The sequence below is a fragment of the Hyla sarda genome, chromosome 4, assembly GCF_029499605.1.
Source record: "Hyla sarda isolate aHylSar1 chromosome 4, aHylSar1.hap1, whole genome shotgun sequence".
In the NCBI taxonomy this organism is placed as follows: Eukaryota; Metazoa; Chordata; class Amphibia; order Anura; family Hylidae; genus Hyla; species Hyla sarda.
Genome location: NC_079192.1, coordinates 117705244 through 117728659, shown reverse-complemented (window position 1 = coordinate 117728659; position 23416 = coordinate 117705244). Strand labels below are relative to the sequence as shown.

General features: G+C 43.8%; 2 protein-coding genes across 3 annotated transcripts in view; one reads left to right on the top strand and one right to left on the bottom strand.

Annotated features, from left to right (window-relative positions):
- Positions 1-23416, bottom strand: part of MRPS11 (mitochondrial ribosomal protein S11) — a 176801-nt gene that overhangs the window by 55159 nt on the left and 98226 nt on the right. The window lies entirely within an intron of this gene.
- On the top strand, positions 218-23223 carry MRPL46 (mitochondrial ribosomal protein L46). 2 transcript variants are annotated; one of them, XM_056571902.1, is made up of 4 exons: positions 218-449; positions 17709-17901; positions 18129-18302; positions 22918-23223. In XM_056571902.1, exons 1-4 carry the CDS (start codon positions 243-245, stop codon positions 23166-23168), a joined length of 825 nt encoding a protein of 274 aa, XP_056427877.1. In that variant the 5' UTR covers positions 218-242; the 3' UTR covers positions 23169-23223. The 2 variants fall into 2 exon arrangements, with proteins under 2 accessions (XP_056427877.1, XP_056427878.1); XM_056571903.1 differs by lacking the exon at positions 218-449 and adding an exon at positions 11001-11244.

Below are 23416 nucleotides of genomic sequence, written 5' to 3'. Positions count from 1 at the left end.
CTAAACCATTATTACATAAAACTGGGGGGGGGGGAATAGAAAATGAGGGAAGTTTTAAAGAAGTTTTAAAGAGCAAAAGTAAATAATAATTTGATCTTTATCAATTATTTTTTTACTCTACAAATAACTGGTTCATAGAGAAAGGTTTAACGTTTGTTTAAAGTAAATCTATTGTTATCTCCCTCCCTAAGAGTTCAGTGGTATAGCGCTGTCAGTCCGCGGAGAAGTCACGTGTTCCCAATATGGCTGCGCCTGTAAGGAGGCTGCTGACCGGCGTGCTGTCATGTAGGGCACAGGTGTTGCGGGCATGTACGGCCGGTCTGACCTCTGCACCGGGGAGCTCCGGGTCTCCATGGAGGCTGCACGGAGCTGTGTGTCTGAAGAGGCCGGCGGTGGTGTCTCAGAGCAAGACTCCTATCCAGCAGGAGGTGGAGGAGATGCTGAAGCAGGTACAGTACAGTACAGTAATGTCAGTGTGGGGCGAGGTGTTGTCCTCTGTTGTCAGCCACTGCTGGAGGCAGACTATACAAGGCTGAGGGTATTGTCACCTGATCTACATGTCCCCAGTCTGCAGAGCTACAAGTGCCTGCTGGTCTACTACATGTGGATTGGGGCTGCACGATTTTATATATATCGCGATATAATGGTGACATCCCTCCCCATTTTGTGGCATCTCCCCCTTATTTTTAATTGCCTGAAGACTTCTAGGTAACATCTGTCTGCAAAATAACAGCATTACTTGAGGGGAAAAAAAGCACAACACCCCTACAGGGCATTGTGGTGTCTGTAAATGATGTTAGAGCTTTAGGATCCATTAGGAGACTTTACACTTTATCATCTAAAATGATATATTAGTAAATTGGGCAAGATATAAAGTGACCCAGTGAATTGTTGGGAGTCAAACAGTAGAAGGGCGATGCTGGCCTCTAGATCCTGATGTAAATTCACCAGTGTTTATTAGAACCTGTATAAAAGTGGAGAAAAGGGAACAACCGATACCGGCGCCTCGTGTATCACCCTTAAAATGCCTTGGAAACAACGCAGGGGCAACCTGCGAGAACTATCAGGTGGCCGCTCACCTTACGTTAGTAGAAATTGTGCATTTATCACCCCACCAACGGGGTATACGTGTCCTGAAGCTGCTGCTGTAATGCCAGTGGGTGGCAGGAAACACGGAACCCTTGTCTTGTATAGTCCTGGAAGCAGTGGAGAAAATTGCTCTTAAAAAAGCCAGCGCTGCAGATGAGGACATCAATTGGAGGTCGGAGACAGGTTTAGTTAAAGATCCTTGGCAGGACCATTTATTAAAGGGGTTATCCAGGAAAAAAACTTTTTTTTATATGTATCAACTGGCTCCAGAAAGTTAAACAGATTTGTAAATTTGGATATACAGATATGTGTAGCTCAACCACAAAAAATGAGCGAGGTTAACTAAAAGCTCTCCCCCACAGAGAGATAGAAAAAAGTAATAGAAATAGGATATTAGTCCTCAGCTCAATATCAAAAAGATTAAATGGTGGATGTCTGGTATCAATAATAGAGAAAACAAAATTAATATATTAAAAAGTATTTAATATATCTTAAATAGTGCGTTCCCGCAGGGCCCTACGGTGGCGCACAAATGGTTAAAAGATAATAAATATAAAAATGCAACAAGTTGTTACACTACAGAGCGAACATGTGTCCTACTAATAACACTCTTAATAACAAATGTGTCTTATGGCTACCAGCCGTATAATGATACACTGAATGATACTGTAACATATAGTGTTACACTGATCAGAATGGTAGTAGATTCGGTGTGCACAAAAACAGAATAGGAACGTTCCTCCTGGAAAGGAAATGGCTTGATATCAAAAATATAGATGTACAAAATTTCCTGTGAATGGTAAAGATGACAGTCCTATAGATGTATTCTGTAAAATAAATCCTAAGATTGTCCTGTGATAGAATCATATGCTGTTACAATTATGACATACAGATCAGTTTGTATAATGGGTATTGAAGCTAGATCGCTGGTACCGATTTCTCCACTCCACAACCAAATGGCCTGCAAATGAAAATATGATAGCTGGCACAATTGTGCCACTCACCGCACCGCTGGTGGACAGATGGGCGATGGACAGATGCGCTCTAGTCGGGACGGCGTGATGGTCGCAGAATGTGCAGCCGCTCTCACCGGCGAGCTGTCCCTTGGCGTCAGGTGTACTCTAGCCGGGGCGGAGTGTTGATCGCAAAGTGTACAGCCGCTCTAACTGGAGAGTTGTCTCTTGGCGTCTGACGTAGTAGGTCAGCTGATGGCAGGTCAGCTGACCTTGTGCGGGAGGCTAGTTGGTACTGAATGACGTTAAATGTCAATAGTGCGTGCAGATAGAAGTATTATTCCAATGGTGGAGGGCTCTGCACCGGTTCAGCAGATGGATTTGATTGCAAGACCATGTAGTAAGTGGATGATGTAGTTCGCGAAAATCCAGCTCGCTCCACCAATGCGCCCCCGACACGGATCCGCACCCAGCCCGTTGCACACAGATTCAAACAAGAAGAAGAGATGATCCAGCGTGGGTCAGTAGAAATCCAGACTTTATTAGAACTCACAGTAAAAGCAGTAAAAGCAACCAGCAGATCAGACGCGTTTCAGGCGCATGCGCCCTTCGTCAGTGATGTCATCCATCTGCACAGGTGTCAGTTAAATACCGAACAGGTAGTGGGTGGAGAATTGGCCACCAATTAAACTACACTTAAACTGCTGACAACGGTGCAGAGGAGGATACTAATACAAAACATGGACAAAATGTTAGTAAAAGTACAAAAAGCTAAAAACAATACACTAATATGCAATTTTGCACAAATGGCTTGTACAACACAGGAATATAACATGGTGAATAAAGATAAACCATATAAAATGTGCACCAGTTATAATCGACTGTGAAAGTAGAACAAACGTGTGTGTGTGAATGCGGCGCTAGTAATGGAACAGCAATTCTCTCTTTAAATTCAAACCCTTCGGTGCACTAGTGCCCAAAGTGAATTGCCAGAATGCTTCGCGTTCCAATAATTTTCGCCGCACACAACCACCACGGGGTCCTATGTGAACACGTTCTATAGCATAAATTTGAAAATAATTAATGTGACCACCATGTACAGTTTTAAAATGTAAAGAAGCTGCCGATCGGTTTCTTACGGCATTGCTGGTTATGTCATTGAGATGTTCCAGCGCTCTGACCCTAAGTTTCCTAGAAGTGGAGCCTACATATTTAAGTTGGCACTGCGAACACTCAATGACATAGAATACATTATGGTGGTTACAGTTAATATAATCTTTTATTTGATAATTTTTAGTTTGCTCTGCATTGGAAAATTGTGTGCATAATTTAGCATAATTACATGTTCTGCAAATCCTGCCGCCACATTTAAAAAATCCTCTATTACTCAACCAGTTATTTCTGTTAACTGTGTTGGACAATACCAAGCTAGGGGATAGAATATCTCCCAGGGTTTTTGCCTTTTTTGGGACTATGTGACAACCTTTGGATAATATTTTTGCTACAATTTCGTCCTGTCTCAGGAAATGGAGGTGTCTATTGATAATGTTCTTGACCTGTGTAAATTGGGGAGAATAAGTGAGTGCTATGACCGGTTTACTCTGAAAATTAGAGCGACTATGTTGTGTACAATTAATAGGTGGAGAAATTAGAAGAGAACGGTCCTTTTTGGCAACAATAGTTTTAGCTCTGGATAAGGTACGTGTAGTATAACCTCTACTCGCGAGCCTACGCGAAGCCTCACTAATTTGAGACTCGCAAGTAGAGGGACCACTACAATTTCTCTTTATCCGTGTGAATTCTCCTACTGGAATAGCCCTGATGGTATGTGGCGGATGATTACTATCAGCTCTAAGAATAGTGTTCCCTGCAGTGGGTTTGCGGAACGTAGAAACAGAAATAATATGGTCTGGCACTGAGCTAAATTCAAGGTCAAGGAAGGAAATGCTGGATGGGTGTGAATGATAAGTGAATTTCAGATTGTAAGAATTGTCATTGATGTATTCCAGGAACAGTGGTATGGCAGACATATCACCCCTCCAAATCAGGAGGAGATCATCTATGAATCTGCCATACCACTGCACGTGGGAGACAAATGGATTAGATGTGGAGAAAAGGTACTTGGATTCCCAATATGACATAGTCAGATTGGCTAGGGAAGGTGAGTGCCTAGCGCCCATAGAAACACCACTAGATTGGATGAAAAACATACGATCAAAAGGAAAAATAGTTATGTGTCATGAGATACCATGTGCTCATTTTAATGAATTATTTTAAATCAATGGTATAGTCACTGTGGTTGTCTAAATGGTACACCAGTGCCTCCATGGCAACATGCCAGGGAATGCTGGTGTACAATGAGACAACATCACAAGTCAACCAACTATGCTCTGGCCTCCATGTTAGGTGTTCAAAAGCTCTAAGAACATCTCTAGAATCTTTAAGATACCCAGGAACCCTTTGGACCATGGGCTGAAGCATTTGATCAGTCCATATGGAAAGTTTTTCTAAAAGGGAGCCGCAAGAAGATACAATCGGTCTCATGGGGGGGGGGGGGGGTGAAATTAGTTTATGGGTTTTGGGTAGGCCATACATGATTTTTTAGCTTTTTGTACTTTTACTAACATTTTGTCCATGTTTTGTATTAGTATCCTCCTCTGCACCGTTGTCAGCGGTTTAAGTGTAGTTTAATTGGTGGCCAATTCTCCACCCACTACTTGTTCGGTATTTAACTGACACCTGTGCAGATGGATGACATCACTGACGAAGGGCGCATGCGCCTGAAACGCGTCTGATCTGCTGGTTGCTTTTACTGTGAGTTCTAATAAAGTCTGGATTTCTACTGACCCACGCTGGATCATCTCTTCTTCTTGTTTGAGTAAGTGGATGATGGATGATAAGTAGATAAAGTCTCTCCAGAGAGGAACTGTCCGATAGGTGCTTGTATAACCGCAACTGTAGTGTGAACTGGACAGATATGCAAGGCTCAATCACGGTCATCCAAACGCGTTTCAGGGTTCAAAGCAGATTAGTAGTGCCCCTTCCTCAGTGGTGTATTGAACAGTTCCTCTCTGGAGAGATTTTATCTACTTATCATCCATCATCCACTTACTACATGGTCTTGCAATCAAATCCATCTGCTGAACCGGTGCAGAGCCCTCCACAATTGGAATAATACTTCTATCCGCACGCACTATTGACATTTAACGTCATGCAGTACCAACTAGCCTCCCGCACAAGGTCAGCTGACCTTCCATCAGCTGACCTGCTACGTCAGACGCCAAGAGACAACTCACCGGTGAGAGCGGCTGTACACTTTGCGATCAACATTCCGCCCCGGCTAGAGTACACCTAACGCCAAGGGACAGCTCGCCGGTGAGAGCGGCCGCATATCCTGCGACCATCACGCCGCCCCGGCTAGAGCGCATCTGTCCACCAGCGGTGCGGTGAGTGGCACAATTGTGCCAGCTATCATATTTTCATTTGCAGGCCATTTGGTTGTTGAGTGGAGAAATTGGTACCAGCGATCTAGCTTCAATACCCATTATACAAACTGATCTGTATGTCATAATTGTTATAGCATATGACTATATCACAGGACATTTTTTCAGGACAATCTTAGGATTTATTTTACAGGATACAACTTCATCATGTATAGGACTGTCATCTTTACCATTCACAGGAAATTTTGTACATCTATATTTTTGATATCAAACCATTTTCTTTCCAGGAGGAACGTTCCTATTCTGTTTTTGTGCACACCGAATCTACTACCATTCTGATCAGTGTAATACTATATGTTACAGTATCATTCAGTGTATCATTATACGGCTGGTAGCCATAATAGACACATTTGTTATTAAGAGTGTTATTAGTACGACACATGTTCGCTCTGTAGTGTAACAACTTATTGCATTTTTATATTTATTATCTTTTAACCATTTGTGCGCCACCGTAGGGCCCTGCGGGAACGCACTATTTAAGATATATTAAATACTTTTTTATATATTAATTTTGTTTTCTCTATTATTGATACCAGACATCCACCATTTAATCTTTTAGATTTGAAAATTACTTCTATTAAAAAATCTTAATCCTTTCAGTACTTATGAGCTTCTGAAGTTATGGTTGTTCTTTTCTTTCTAAGTGCTCTCTGATGACACGTGTCTCAGGGACCGCCCAGTTTAGAAGAGGTTTGCTATGGGAATTTGCTTCTAAACTGGGCGGTCCCTGAGACACGTGTCATCAGAGAGCACTTAGAAAGAAAAGAACAACCATAACTTCAGAAGCTCATAAGTACTGAAAGGATTAAGATTGTTTAATAGAAGTAATTTACAAACCTGTTTAACTTTCTGGAGCCAGTTGATATATATAAAACGTTTTTTTCCTAGAATACCCCTTTAACCTCTTCAGGATGTGCAGGATATGCATACGCCTTGCATCCTGAGTCCTTAAGGACGTAGGGCGTACAGGTACACCTGTGGGAATTCCGGTCCCCGCCGCTAGACAGTCAGAAGCGACCAACTAATAGCAGATTGGGGGCGGAGGGGTTAAAGTTCGGTTCCCCCGTTCTGCCCACCCACAGTAATCCGGGCAGAACGGGGGAACTCTGTAGCGGTGGAGGTCAATTACCGGCAATTGGAGGCAGGCGGCGATGACGTGCGGCTCCCTGGTACAGACTACGGAAGCCGGTGAGTAGTTGCCTAGCAACATCTGGAGGGCTACAGTTTGAGACCACTATACAGTGGTCTCTAAACTGTACCACAGAAGAAAAGGAACTGGAGTGTATATACCATATAACATATATAAATCTTTATTGAACAAATTAATAAAATAGTATTACAAAACAAGGAAGAGATGAACAATAACAATTCCTGGACTGCTGCCGAGGTACAGTAGTATTAATATGTTACATAGCCTGGTGCACAGTTACCACAAGATATTTAAAAATGATGCAATAAATCACAACTGTCTCCACTGGACAAAAAACAATTGATAACAATATACAGTGATCCCTCAACTTACAATGGCCTCAACATACAATAGTTTCAACATACAATGGTCTTTTCTGGACCATTTTAACTTGAAACCAGACTTAACATACAATGCTAATGGAATCTGCGAAACGTGTCAATGGCTGGAAGAACCAACCAATCGGATGGATATTTCACTGGTAAAAACCCGTGTATTCCTAAAGTGCATGCACTGACTGGTGTCTGGTAGTGCCCCCTACAGTACAGGGAGGTATTACATGTTCTGTACTCGTTACCTGTGCCAGGGTTAGCTGCTCCTTTGGACATCAAGTGAGGGCGGCTCCTTTTTCCTTTTTTTAGGACATTGCGTGTTCTTTACAGGACCCTGAAGAAGCTCCTGTCCTCTACACAGACCAGTGTTTCCCAAAGAGGGTGCCTCCAGCTGTGGCAAAACTACAACCCCCAGCATGCCCGGACAGCCTTCGGCTGTCCGGGCATGCTGGGAGTTGTAGTTTTGCAACAGCTGGAGACACCCTGGTTGGGAAACACTTAAATAGATAGTGATTTACAGCTCCCGGCAACTCTTTCTTACTTGTGTAAGGATTTGCTTTATCTGTATTAGTTTTCTACTTATTTTTCTTTAATCCTCACTTTTTCTAATTTTTGGATGACATTTTGGTGGCTTCATAACCAATTACCAGGTTTCCATAGAGTTATGGTCTCAACATATGATAGTTTCAACATACAATGGTCGTCCCAGAACCAATTAATATTGTAACTTGAGGGACCACTGTACTTATAACACAGACTAGGCTAACCTCATGTCACAAGCAGAAATTCTAAGGTGTAGCCTGCATACCCTAGTGAAATAGCGAATCCTGCTGCCGAGAGCCTGTCTATAGTGCAAATAAGTAAACTGCGTATACAAAAGTGACTAGTGCTGTAGAGGACATCAATGGCAAAAGTGCCTAGTGCTTATCCATGTATCGTCAGCGTACACCTGATGCCCGTATCAGGAACTGTCCAGAGCAGGAGAAAATTCCCATAGCAAACCTCTCCTGCTCTGGACAGTCCCTGACAAGGACAGAGGTGTCACCAGAGAGCACTGTGGACAAGACATAAAAGAAAAGCATTTCCTCTGTAGCATACAGCTGATAATTACTTTAAGGATAAAGATTTTTAAAGAGAAGTAATTTACAAATCTGTTTAACTTTCTGGCATCAGTTCCTTTTAAAAAAAAATAAAAAATAAAAAAATAAATAAATAAAGTTTTCCACCGGAGTACCCCTTTAAAACGCTGCTCGACACCTGTATAAGCCTGAGCTATACAGCCAGAGATCTCTGCCCCTAATACACCACATTGGTGAAGGGCCGGCCACATGAATCTCTACACAGCAAAGCGTCCTAGCAACCCTGTGCTAGACGCGATCGCAGCCCCGGACGCCAATTCACACAGCACCTGTCACTGCAACAGAACTAACCAATTTGCATACGGGCAAGACTTTATGTGCTACTGTAGATTTGGTGAAGATAACCTATTCCTGAACACTTGCTTAACTGTCCCATTATCACTCATGTATGTTTCTATTATTATATTGTTTTTATGGAGATTTTCTAGTGTTTTTTTTTTTCCAACTGTGGCTCCTCCCCTTACTTTTGGTGCCATTTTTTCCTTATATATTGATCCAATGTACGCTCATTTATTCTGATCTGAGGAAAGGAGGGTTCCTCCCAAAACGTGTCATTCATCCACTTGTTTATTTTATGTCTATTACTTAAAGGGGTTCTCCACCATAAGGGGATTTTAGTACCTACCTGGCAGACAGTAATGCACATGCTTAGGAAGGATCTGCACTTGTCTTGGGGCTAAATGGCTTTGTTGTGAGATTATCATAACACTGTGGCTAGCTTTTTTTCTTAAGATCCCATAATTCTATTTTCCTCCCTCCCACATATCAGCCACTCCACCTATTGAAACATAAATGAGCTGCATCCATCCAAAAGACCTGTGGTTTTCAATCAGGGTGCCTACAGCTGTTCCATTAGTTGCAGATTGAGCTCTCTCCCACCAAGTGATCCCTCCACCCATTGAAGCAGACAGGTCTCGGAGACAATCTGAGACAACAGTAATTTTGTATGCTGTTAAAAATAAATATTGGGGTGAAAATCACAGAAGAATTGTGGGAAAATCGTCGCACACAGGTACAGACACTATATTATGAACTACACTAACTTTACAGCCCCTTTGGTATAATATAGACTAGAAAAAATTTAGTCATTAACTCAAAATACAAAAGACCATAATGTTTCTTAGTACATTTGTTAAGAACACATAGGCCCAGATTTATCAAACTGTGTGAGAGAAAAAGTGGAGTGATTTTCCCACAGCAACCAATCACAGCTCAGCTAACGATCTGAGGTAAAGTGAAACCTGAGCTGTGATTGGTTGCTGTGGGGAAATCGCTCCACTTTTTCTCTCACACAGTTTGATAAATCTGGGTCATAGAGAACGCCACAAAAGTGGGGGGGGGGGGGGAAAAGACACCAAAAGGTCACAGCCCTCGACAAAGGTTGATCCCTAAATGCCACATTGGGGTGCTGTCGGGCCGCTCCCTGGTACCCGTTGCTTATTGTGGTTTAAGTATGTATTGGCACAACTAAGAGATTTTTGTATTTGATCAATATGTAGCATGACTTTATGCACACTTTTGGGGAGATTTATCAAAAACTGTGCAGAGGAAGAGTGGTCCAGTTGCCCATAGCAACCAATCAGATTGCTTCTTTCATTTTCCACAGGCCTCTTTAGAGGCCTGTGGAAAATGAAAGAAGCAATCTGATTGGTTGCTATGGGCAACTGCACCACTCTTCCTCTGCACAGGTTTTGGTAAATCTCCCCCTTTGTATGTAATATATAGGATTCAATACTTAAAGGGTAGCTCCCACCATCCTCTTTTTTTTTTTTTTTTTTTTTTTTTTTCTGTCCCTGCCTATTGCCCATCTATCCCTAACCCCCTCCCTGCCTTTATTTAATTTTTTTATTATCTTAAAAATGGCATTTTGTCTGCCTGGTAGTGTGCTCACTACCAGGCAGACTTCCCCAGCAGGCACCACGTCACTGATGCCTGCTGGGGGCCGAGTTCCACCCATAGTTCTGACAGGGTGCCTCCAGCTGTTTCACCACTACAACTCCCAGCATGCCCTGACATCTATTTGCTGTCAGGGCATGCTGGTAGTTGTAGTGGGGAAACAACTGGAGGCACCCTGTGTTGGAAGACACCCAGCCCCCGACCAATATCGCCTCCCCCTCACCTGTGCCGGACCATGAGCGGGGGTCCGTAGCAAGCAACAAGTGTATGCCCGGCTTCCTGTCATGCCCGTACACTCTGGAAACTGTCTCTATGTTTCTGGAGGATTGAAAGTCCTCCAGAACCATAGAGAGAGTTACCAGAGTGTAGGAGCATGACAGGAAGCCGGGCATACACTTGTTGCTCCATATAACGCGCTCCCCCCGGCAATGACAGGAGCAGTGAGGAGGCGGCGTATCCCCACAGGAGCCACGGCTGTAAGCAGAGGTAAGAGCCATGTTCCTCCCTGCTGCAGGGAGAATATGCAGCAGGGAGGCGGCCAGTGTGTGAGTCCAGGGAGCCAATGCGCAGCCCTGGATTTCACTGTGCTCGCTCTCGCCTGTTTGATTGACAGGCGGGAGCGAGCACCGCAGTGACTGGAATTTCGACTCATTTGCCAGGCTCAAATGAGACGAAAATCTGTAGTGACGTCACTGCCGAATGCATTCGGCCACTAGGAGGGCGACCCCTAGTGGCCGAATTTAAAAGTGATTTTAAACTGGTTTAAAATCACTTTTTTTTTTTTATTAAACTATATTAAAGATATGTTGTAGTACTTAAGTACTACAACATATCAATTTTTTCATTTCATGACAATGCCCATTTAAGCATGTGAGGTGTTGTGCCAGGGACCAGTGTGACACTTTTTTGGCGTCTTTCCCCCCATAATAAACATTATGGTCTTTTGTATTTTCAGTAAATGACTACATTTTTTCTAGTTTATATTGTGGTCAATGGGAGCTCATGGTAGCAGTGTTACTGGGGTTATTTTTGTGTTACTACCTTTACCCCTTTAATAAACGGTCCTGCCAAGGAACCTTTAACTACACCTCTTCCTCTGACCTCCAATTGATGTCCTCATCGGCAGCGCCGGCTTTTTCAAGGGTAATCTTCTCCACTGCTTCCAGTGTTTATTAGGGCTGTCTAGATACTCATATTAGTATTGGTATCGGCACTAATATCATGCAAATGTCCCAGATACCTATCCCAATACCTGCAGACCATTAAAAAATAAATAAATCCCACCCAGCTTCTGTACACTCCACACAAAGGCCTTTTCTTCATGTTCACCATTATATTATTGGGTGAAACTACTTTAATGGGGCTATCTACCTAATAGGAGGTTCCCTACCTAACTACTGGGGGCTTCTACCTAAAAGGGGAGACTTCCCTACCTAACTAATGGGGGCTTTTGCCGAATACCTATGCACCCACTGGGGGCTTCTACCTAACGGGGGTTGGGGGGATTACGTACCTAACTACTGAGAGCTTATATTAATTATGGGGGTCAGAGAGGTCCTTGTGTTTTGACTTTCACCTAAGGCTTCACAAAGTCTACAGCCACCTCTGCGGTCACGTGAGATACAAAAAAATAAAAATAAAATAAATATTGTTAATTGGTATCGGTGCGGCTATCAGGTCATCCCTAGTGTTTATATCTGCTGGCTTCAAAACCACTGTATTTTTCAACCACTGCTTGTAGATGGTGTCACTCTCTATGCATTGTTATTCATTTCAGTAGAGAACATAAGCATCAAGGTCATATAAGAAGGCATGGATTGAGACAAGTGCAATAAGTAAATATTGTGCATGCTGTCACTATTATGGGGATACTGAGGCATATGGAAAAGGATGTACCTGATGCTGGCTGCTTAGATCACTTAAAGGGGTAGTCCAGTGGTGAAAAGCTTATCCCCTATCCTAAGGATAGGGGATACGTTTGAGATCGCGGGGGGTCCGACCGCTGGGGCCCCCTGTGATCTCAATGTACGGGGGCCAGGCTCTCCGGCCAGATAGCGGGTTTCGACCTCTGCATGAAGCCCCCTCAATACATCTCTATGGCAGAGCCGGAGATTGCCGAAGGCAGCGCTTCGCCTCTGCCATAGAGTTGTATTGAGGGGGCGTCGGCCACCGCTTCGTGCGGAGGTCGACACGCCCCCTTCCCGCGGGCTGTCGGGGCTCTGTACAGGATAGGGGATAAGTTGTTCACCACTGGGTCACCACTGGACTACTCCTTTAACCTGTTCAGGACCCATGACGTATGCATACGTCTTCACACCCTGGGTCTTAAGGACCCATGACGTATGCATACGTCATGGCGTTTTCCGGTCTCTGCCGCTCGCCGGGCAGAGATCGGAACTGGATGCCTGCTGAAATCCTTCAGCAGGCATCCAGGGCAAACTCCGAGGGGGGCCATGTAGGCCCCCCATGTCGGCGATCGCCGCAAATCGCAAGGGAAATCGCCCTTGCGATCTGCGGCGATACCGGGCTGATCGGGTCTCTGGGACCCGACCGCCCGGTAATTTCGCATGATCCCGGCTGTCGCAGACAGCCAGGACCATGCTGGAGGCTAGGAGCGAGGTGGCAAGCCGGCCACCTCCTCCGATCCCCTGCGATCTGTCGGTTAGTTAACCGACCAATCGCAGGAGGGGGGGCGGTTACTTCCTCCCGTCCTGCCCGGCCCCTGAAAGTCCGGAGAGGACGGGAGGGAGACCGGAGGACGCGGCGGGGGACGGGGGAGTGCTGGGGACCGGCCCCGGTACTTACCTCGTCCCTGAAGACCCGGATCCAGACGATGAAGACGGCGGCGGCGACAGGTGAGTAGATCTTCAGCCGCGGTCGGGCCCTTTACAGCAATGCACGTCGCCGTAAAGCGACATGCATTGCTGTAATAGGACCCTGTAAACTACAACTCCCAGCATGCCCAGACAGCCCTTGGCGTCTGGGCATGCTGGGAGTTGCAGTTTTGCAACATCTGGAGGTACACAGTTTGGAGACCACTGTGCCCTTCCAGATGTTGCAAAACTACACATCCTCAGCATGCCCTTACTGTCCAGGCATGCTGGGAGTTGTAGTTCTGTAACATCTGGCCCTTCAGATGTTGCAGAACTACAACTCCCAGCATGCCTGGACAGTTTTGGCATACTGGGAGTTGTAGTTTTGCAACATCTGGAAGGGCACAGATTGGGAACCACTGTATTAGTGGTCTGCAAACTGTAGTCCTCCAGATGTTGCAAAACTACAACTCCAAGCATGCTGGGAGTTGTAGTTCGGCAACATCTGGCTCTAAAGATGTTGCCGAACTACTACTCCCAGCATGCCTGAGAATGTTTGGGAGTTGTGGTTTTGCAACAGCTGGAGGCACACTGGTTGGGAAACATTGTTTCCTAACTCAGTGTTTCCCAACCCGTGTGCCTCCAGCTGTTGCAAAACCACAACTCCCAAACATTCTCAGGCATGCTGGGAGTTGTAGTTTTGCAACAGCTCGAGGTCCCCCCCCTGTGAATGTACAGGGTACATTCACATGGGCAGGGGGCTTACAGTGAGTATCGGGCTGCAAGTTTGCGATGCAGCAAATTTTGCGCGGCAGCTCAAACACGCTGTAATCCCCCGCCCATGTGACTGTACCCTAAAAACACTACACTAACACAAAATAAAATAAAAAGTAAAAAACACTACATATACACATACCCCTACACAGCCCCCCTCCCTCCCCAATAAAAATGAAAAACGTCTGGTACGCCACTGTTTCCAGAACGGAGCCTCCAGCTGTTGCAAAACAACAACTCCCAGTATTGCCAGACAGCCGTTGACTGTCCAGGCATGCTGGGAGTTTTACAACAGCTGGAGGCACCCTGTTTGGGAATCATTGGCGTAGAATACCCCTATGTCCACCCCTATGCAAATCCCTAATTCAGGCCTCAAATGCGCATGGCGCTCTCACTTTGGAGCCCTGTCGTATTTCAGGGCAACAGTTTAGGGCCACATATGGGGTATCGCCGTACTCGGGAGAAATTGCCTTACAAATCTTGGGGGTCTTTTTCTCCTTTCACCCCTTATGAAAAGGTGAAGTTGGGGTCTACACCAGCATGTTAGTGTAAAAAAAATAAACTTTTTACACTAACATGCTGGTGTTGCCCTATACTTTTCATTTTGACAAGAGGTAAAGGGGAAAAAAGCCCCACAAAATTTGTAACACAATTTCTCCCGACTACGGAGATACCCCATATGTGTGTGCAAAGTGCTCTGGGGGCGCACAACAAGGCCCAGAAGGGAGAGTGCACCATGTACATTTGAGGTGATTTGCACAGGGGTGGCTGATTGTTACAGCGGTTTTGACAAACGCAAAAAAAAAAAAAACCCCACATGTGACCCCATTTCGGAAACTACACCCCTCACGGAATGTAATGAGGGGTGCAGTGAGAATTTACACCCCACTGGTGTCTGACAGATCTTTGGAACAGTGGGCTGTGCAAATTAAAAATGTTGTACAGCCCACTGTTCCAAAGATTTGACACACCAGTGGGGGGTAAATGCTCATTTTATGCCTTGTTACGTTCCTCAAGGGGTCTAGTTTCCAAAATGATATGCCATGTAGGGGTTATTTTGCTGTCCTGGCACCATATGGGCTTCCTAAATGCGACATGCCCCCCGAGCAAAATTTGCTCTCAAAAAGCCAAATATGACTCCTTCTCTTCTGAGCATTGTAGTTCGCCCGTAGTGCACTTCAGGTCAACTTATGGGGTACCTCCATACTCAGAAGAGATGTGGTTACAAATTTTGGGGGGTATTTTCTGCTATTAACCCTTGTAAAAATGTGAAATTTGGGGGAAACACACATTTTAGTGATTTTTTTAATTTTTTTTTTACGTATGCAAAAGTCGTGAAACCCCTGTGGGGTATTAAGGCTCACTTTTTATTTCTTGTTACGTTCCACAAGGGGTCTAGTTTCCAAAATGGTATGCCATGTGTTTTTTTTTTGCTGTCCTGGCACCATAGGGGCTTCCTAAATGCGACATGCCCCCGAGCAAAATTTGCTCTCAAAAAGCCAAATATGACTCCTTCTCTTCTGAGCATTGTAGTTCACTCATAGTACACCTCAGGTCAACTTATGGGATACCTCCATACTCCGAAGAGATGGGGTTACAATGTTTGGGGGGTATTTTCTGCTATTAACCCTTGCAAAAATGTGAAATTTGGGGGGAAACACACATTTTAGTGAAATTTTTTTTTTATTTTTTTTACATATGCAAAAGTCGTGAAACCCCTGTGGGGTATTAAGGCTCACTTTATTCCTTGTTACGTACCTCAAGGGGTCTAGTTTCCAAAATGGTATGCCATGTGGGGGATTTTTGCTGTTCTGGCACCATAGGGGCTTCCTAAATGCAACATGCCTCCCAAAAACCATTTAAAAAAAAACGTACTCTCCAAAATCCCCTTGTCGCTCCTTTGCTTCTGAGCCCTCTACTGCGCCCGCCGAACACTTTACATAGACATATGAGGTATGTGCTTACTCGAGAGAAATTGGGCTACAAATATAAGTATACATTTTCTCCTTTTTCCCCTTGTAAAAATTCAAAAATTGGGTCTACAAGAACATGCGAGTGTAAAAAATGGAGATTGTGAATTTTCTCCTTCACTTTGCTGTTATTCCTGTGAAACACCTAAAGGGTTAAAACGCGGACTGAATACTCTGGGGGGTGCAGTTTTTATAATGGGGTAATTTGTGGGGTATTTCTAATATGAAGACCCTTCAAATCCACTTCAAACCTGAACTGGTCCATGAAAAATTGTGAGTTTGGAAATTTTGTGAAAAATTGGAAAATTGCTGCTGAACTTTGAAGCCCTCTGGTGACTTCCAAAAGTAAAAACACGTAAATTTTATGATGCAAACATAAAATAGACATATTGTATATGTGAATAAAAAAAAAAATTATTTGGAATATCCATTTTCCTTACAAGCAGAGAGCTTCAAAGTTAAAAAAATGCAAAATTTTCAAATTTTACATAAAATGTTGGGATTTTTCACCAAGAAAGGATGCAAGTTACCACAAAATTTTACCACTATGTTAAAGTAGAATATGTCACGAAAAAACAATCTCGGAATCAGAATGATAACTAAAAGCATTCCAGAGTTATTAATGTTTAAAGTGACAGTGGTCAGAATTGCAAAAAATGGCCGGGTCCTGAGGTGTAAAATGGCTGGGTCCTTAAGGGGTTAAGGCAATTGTCCACTAGGGAGTTCAGAAATGACATGCAAGTCACTACATACAGGAATGCTTACCTGCTATTATTTCCCTTAGATCTTTCTTATTGACTGCTTTTTAGCTCAGCTTTATCCCTTTAAAGGGGTACTCCGTTGCTCAGCATCTGGAACAAACTGTTCCGAACGATGAAGCCGGCGCCGGGAGCTCGTGATGGCATAGCCCCGCCCCCTCATGATATCACCTCCCCCGCTCCTCTTGCAAGTCTATGGGAGGGAGCGTGACAGTGTCCAAACTGTAGCCCTCCATATGTTGCAAAACTAAAACTCCCAGCATGCCCAGACAGCCTTTGGCTGTCTGGGCATGCTGGGAGTTGTAGTTGTGAAACTGCATGGCAGCAGTGAAGATCACTTACCAGATCTTCACTGCTGCTTCTGTCTCTGGCGCCGGTCCTCCCTGCTGCCTACTGCTGGCACCCTATTCCACAGCGGCCGGTAACTGTCGCCGCCATCTTCCCCCGCTCTGCCCGAACTTATAAACTTTAACCCCCCGCCCCTGCCCTGCAATTGGCCAGTCAGTCCTGACCAGCAAATTGCAGGGGATAGGAGGAGGTGGCACCCCTGCCACCTCTCTCCTATCCTTTAGGATGATCAGGGCAGTCTCTGACAGCGCCGATCATCCCTATTTTCGGGACGATCGGGTCACCGGGTCACAGCCCGGAAAAGCTGTGATTCGCCCCTTGGGCGATATGCCAGGATGGCTGCAGCTATCAGCAGTCATCCCGTTCTGATCACCCTGTCCAGAGAAACAGTGATCAAGGAACACAGCACCATATATGTACGTCGCTGTATGCTAAGTAGCACCGTACATTTACTGCGCTCGGCAGTAAGGGCAGAACTGTGATCAGTAACTACAGTTTACCTCTAGTGCTTACGCCAGTGTTTCTCAATCAGGGTGCCTCCAGCTGTTTCAAAACTACAACTCCCAGCATGCACTCCTCATCTCCATATCCACTAGCACAAGTATTCTTGCCTGACCCTTCTCTCCTCTGACATCCGGAGTCAACAGAGTCGAGGTCCATTGTACACATAAATCAATGTTTCTCAATCAGGGTGCCTCCAGCTGTTGCAAACTACAATTCCCAGCTTTCGGCTGTCCGTGAATGCTGGGAGTTGTAGTTTTGCATTATCTGGAGGCACCCTAGTTGGGAAACACTGGCTGACACGTCCTGTCTTATTGTTGGTGGAAGCTTGAACACAGAGCACTATGGTCGTCCTTTTTGGCCCTTTTAGTGGTTTCTCTGTGTTAGGGATTTCATTATCTATTCTCCTGTCCTTTCATCTGTTGTCTTTATACATTTTTCAGATTGACCTGGAGAAAAGTATGTATTCAGACCATGAGCTTCAGCTTATGAAAGATGCCGATCGTCTGAAGAGTAAGCAGTCTGGCATGTATGATTCTGATGATGAAGAAGAACAGGATATAGTAATGGCACAAGACCTGGAAGATATGTGGGACCAAAAATGGAAACAAATGAAACTTGCGCCAAGAGTAACAGGTACTACCACCAAGCGAAATAGGAAGCTTGTCACATCTTGAATTGAATGAGCTTCATGTAAAATTTGCACTATTGGGTTTCTATTTTAATTTTGGGAAGGAAGGGGAGAGAAATCTGATCTATTAAGGGACAAACTAAAATGTTGAGCATAGGTTGCATAAAACAGCTATGTTACTGAATCATAATGTGGGTCAGCCAGCAGTCACTCTATGTAATGTTTCTTACAGAAGCCGATGAAAAGAGTGATCTGACGTCACTCAACAGAAAACTGGAAAACAGCTTAGTCCTTCTGGTTAAAGAGAAGATTGGGACTGAAGACGTCTGGATCTTCCCCCAGATTGAGTGGCAGCCTGGAGAAACAATGAGGCAGACGGCAGAACGAGCCCTTTCTAACTTGTCAGGTAGTTTTATTTGGGTCCATGCAGTTCCAACATGTCTGTTACTGGTCTTCATTCTAGAACAATATTTTGCTATGTTCCTAAACTAAGTACCTTATAATGAAAAGTATTATATCAAAGAACCCCCAAGAGTAATCATACCCAGCTGACTATTAACCACTTGGGGGCCCAGGGCGTAATCATTCAGCAGGCATCCCGTGACAATGCCTTGGGGGGTCCTGAGACCCCCACCATGCCGACAATCGCTGCAAATTGCCGATCAATTCAGATTGGTGATTTGCGGCGATTTCAGGCTAATCGGGTCTCTGGTGACCCGATAGCCTGGAAAACAGGGATGATCGGAGCTGTTAGTGACAGCCCCGATCATCCTAAAGGATAGGAGCGAGGTGCCAGGGATGCCACATCCCCCTATCCCCTGCAATTGGCCGTTCAGGACTGACCGGTGAGTTGCAGGGCAGGGGTGAAAATTCAGATCCCCCGCTCTGCCCGCCCAATGAAGTCCGGGCAGAGCGGGGGAAGATTGCGTCGGGGGGCAATTGATGCAAGGGGACCGGTGGCAGGGTTCATCAGGAGCACGCGGGGACCGGGACAGGCGAGTGGAGCAGGCAGCGGGGAGGACCGGCAGGCAAGTGGAGGCAGCAGTGAAGATGGCTACTCTACACAAAATAAAAAGTAAAAAACACTACATATACACATACCCCTACACAGTTAAACACCCCACTTTTGCACTGTTTCCAAAACGGAGCCTCCAGCTGTTGCAAAACAACAACTCCCAGTATTGCCAGACAGCCATTGACTGTCCAGGCATGCTGGGAGTTTTGCAGGAGGCACCCTCTTGGGAATCACTGGCATAGAATACCCCTATGTCCACCCCTATGCAAATCCCTAATTTAGGGTCACACACAGGGTATTCTCGTACTCGGGAGAAATTGCCTAACAAATTTTGGGGGCTTTTTCTCCCTTCACCCCTTATGAAAAGGTAAAGTTGGGATCTACTCCAGCATGTTGTTGTAAAAAAAAAAAAAAAAAAAAAAAAAAAAAAAAAATCTAATTTCTTACACTAACATGCCGATGTTGCCCCATTTTTTTATCTTAGCAAGGCGCAATAGGAAAAATTGCGCCCCCAAAATTTGTAACACCATCTCTTCTGAGTATATAAATACCCCATATGTGGATGTAAAGTGCTCTGCTGGTGCACTACAGGGCTCAGAAGAGGAGGACCGCCATTGGGCTTTTGGAGAGAGAATTTGGCTAGAATTGAAGGCCATGTGAATTTACAAAGCCCCCATGCTGCCAGAACAGTGGACCCCCCCACATGTGACCCCATTTTGGAAACTACACAAGGCATGTAACAAGGGGTGCAGTGAGCATTTACACCCCACAGGTTCTGACAGATTTTTGGAACAGTAGTCCGTGAAAATGAAGATCTGTCATGGGGTGTAAATGCTCACTTGTTACATTCCTTGAGGGGTGTAGTTTTCGAAATAGGGTCACATGTGGGGGGTCCACTGACTCCTGGGACTGTATCCACCTTTTCCAGCTCTCCGGAGCACCTGAAAGCTGAACTAATTCATGCAGGCTAAAGTCAGCAACCACCGAGCCGCGAGGTTCGTGACAAATCGAATCACTGTAACTTCGCTCATCTCTAATTTACACATCCGACTTTAACGAAAAGTCGTCAAACACCTGTGGGGTGTTAAGGCTCACTGGACCCCTTGTTATGTACCTTGAGGGGTGTAGTTTCCAAAATAGTATGCCATGTGTGTGTTTTTTTTTTTTCATAATTTTTTTTTTTTTTTTTGCTGTTCTGGCACAATAGGGGCTTCCTAAATGGGACATGCCCCCCAAAAACCATTTCAGAAAAACTCCAAAGTCCCATTGTGGCTCCTTCGCTTCTGAGCCCTCTAGTGCACTCAAAGAGCACTTTACGTTTACATATGAGATATTTCCTTACTCGAGAGAAATTTGGTTACAAAGTTTAGGGTGATTTCTCTCCTTTTTTACACCTTGTAAAAATTCAAAAACTGGGAGCATGAAGATTTAGAATTTTCTCCTTCACTTTGCTGCTATTCCCGTAAAACACCTAAAGGGTTAACACTTTCTAAATGTCATTTTGGATACATTGAGGGGTGCAGTTTTTATAAGGGGGTCATTTATGGGGCACTTCTAATATGAAGGTCCCTCAAATCCTCTTCAAAACTGAACTGGTCCCTGAAAAATTAAAATTTTGAAACTTTTGTGAAAAATTGAAAAATTTGCTGCTAAACTTTGAAGCCCTCTGATGTCTTCCAAAAGTAAAAACATGTCAACTTTATGATGCCAACATAAAATAGACATATTGTGTATGTGAATCAATATATAATTTATTTGTAACTCTCTTATAAGGAAAATGGACAGTCCAAAGTAAAAAAAAAAGTCATCAAATTTTGGAATTTTTCTCCAAGAAATGCTGCAAGTATCAATGAAAATTTACCACTAACATAAAGTAGAATATGTCCCATAAAAACAGTCTCTGAATCAGAATGAAAAGTAAAAGCATCCCAGAGTTATTAATGCTTAAGGTGACAGTGGTCAGATGTGCAAAAAATGCCCGGGTCCTTAAAGTGAAAATGGGCTGGGTCCTTAAGGGGTTAAAAACACAGCATTAAGCATGGTCTGAATACCCTCTGGACAGACACTTCACATATCACAGGTTGGGAACCAAGGTACTGGAATATCCTTTAAGGATACATTCACACATACAGGCTGACATTTATCATTGTAGGTGTAAGTGAAGCATTTTTCTACACCTTTTTTTTTTTTGTGTGCTGGTAATGTGCAGGAGCACCAAATTTATTAAATGGTCACAGAGAATTTGATACATTTTGTGCAGGTCACATTTTCTTAAATTTATCTCTTCACATACACCAAAAAGCTAAGTCAAGTCTGGGCTGGTGTAGTTTTAGAGACTTCAGTGGCTTTGCGCCTTTTTTGCTCCTTTTCACAAAAAGGTGCAGTTCATAAAACCCTTCCATATCATGTGTATTGCCAAAATCAGTGGATTGCAACTCAAAATCAGCAGAAATGTTTAAACCAAAAGGCGCAAATAAACCCTGCTTGCGCCTTTTTTGCAACTTTTTTGTAGACACAAAAATAGTCTAAAGACAATGATAAATGTTAGCCACTGTATCCTCTGCGGATTTGCTGTTGCAGATTTGATGCTGTCAGAGTGAAACATAATGCTAAATCTGCAGCAGATAAGGTAGGTGTGATTGTGTTAAGCGGGTTGTCCCATAATAAAATATAAAATTCTCTCTCGCTCTCTCGTACGTTTTCCTTACTGAATTCCATACCCTAATGGTTCCAATATATCTCACAAAGAATTGTTGGCAGCCAACGTTCTGCCATCTGGGAAAATGCTGAGGAGACATGTTCTGAGTTCTGCCACAGATTACTTGTAGCAGGATATCTTTGTCCTTATGGGATTAAAGGAGTTATCCAGTTTTTTTTTTATATATCAACTGGCTCCAGAAAGTTAAACAGATTTGTAAATGATGTAGCGTATAGATGAGTAGTTCGGCACTGCTAACTTCTGAACCTGAAAGCGGGTGGACACTAAGTCGCTGTAGCGGAGTGGGGGTACGGTGGTGCTCGGACTCACGTAGAATATACCATCAGTGCATGAGAAGATAAAGAAAAGTCGGCACTCACCGGGTTTCCAATTCAGCAGATTTTATTGCACGTTACTCACAGTCGTAGTACAATTCTCGGGGAGACGACGGATGGTACAAGGGGGGTACCACAGAGAGGCGACACCTGTGTTTCGCACTTAGTAGTGCTTCAATGGGCCCGTTGAAGCACTACTACGTGCGAAACACAGGTGTCGCCTCTCTGTGGTACCCCCCTTGTACCATCCGTCGTCTCCCCGAGAATTGTACTACGACTGTGAGTAACGTGCAATAAAATCTGCTGAATTGGAAACCCGGTGAGTGCCGACTTTTCTTTAAGATTTGTAAATGACTTCTATTAAAACAAATCTTAATCCTTTCAGTACTTAAGAGCTGCTGAAGTTGAGTTGAGAGAGAGAGAGAGAGAGAGAGAGACAAGCAAGTGGAGCGGCACATCAGTCCTTTAGTCACAGGGGGTGCAAGCGGAGATAAGCCCAGGTCAGGAGCTCTTCCTAGATCCAGATCACAAACATAGACCGCAGCACACCAGGTTAACGTGAAGTGGTATTTATTCCAACCAACGGAGCAACGTTTCAGACGCCCATGCGTCCTTTCTCAAGCACACTTTAGTGACCATCTTGCCAGTATATATGTGGTAACCAATTTACAACTCAATTTACAAAAATAGTGTGTGTGTGTATGTATATGTATATGTATATATATATGTATATATATATATAATGTATATATATATAATTATATTATATATTAAAAAAAATTTTTTCCTGGAATTCCCCTTTAAGCATAAATGTTAGACGCACTCACAGCAGATACCTGTTGTCCAAACATTTTACCTTGTGTGTATGGCCAGGTGGTGTTAAACGGATTATTGAGTTATTGTAACATCTCTATAGAAAGGGCAGGTTTTGTCTATTTACAACATTTCCAAATCTCTTATTTTCTCTCCACAGAAAATAGCGTAAAGGCTCACTTCCTAGGAAATGCCCCTTGTGGCTTTTACAAGTACAAGTTTCCCAAAACGATGCGAAGTGAAGATACAATGGGCGCCAAAGTGTTCTTTTTCAAAGCTTTGCTAAATAGTAAATCCTGGCTCACAACTAAGAAAAAAGGAGACTATGTTTGGGTTAGCAAGGATGAACTAAAGAACTATTTAAAGCCAGCTTATTTATCTGAAGTAGATAAGTTTGTAATAGAAATATAATATGTACATTTGTGTAAATTTAATTAAAAAAAAACTTTTATATGACTGAAAAATATCAAGTGATCATTGTGTTTGTGGGACAAGTTGTACTTTTTATTGACACCAATTTACTTTTATTTGCACAATTTTATGGGATGTTAATTTTTTTTATTTGTGACCATGCGGTAAAAATGTTAGTTTTTTTTTTGTTTTAACCATAAAAAAAAATGTCGGCGCCATATTCAGAATCCTATAATTTTGTTTTGTTT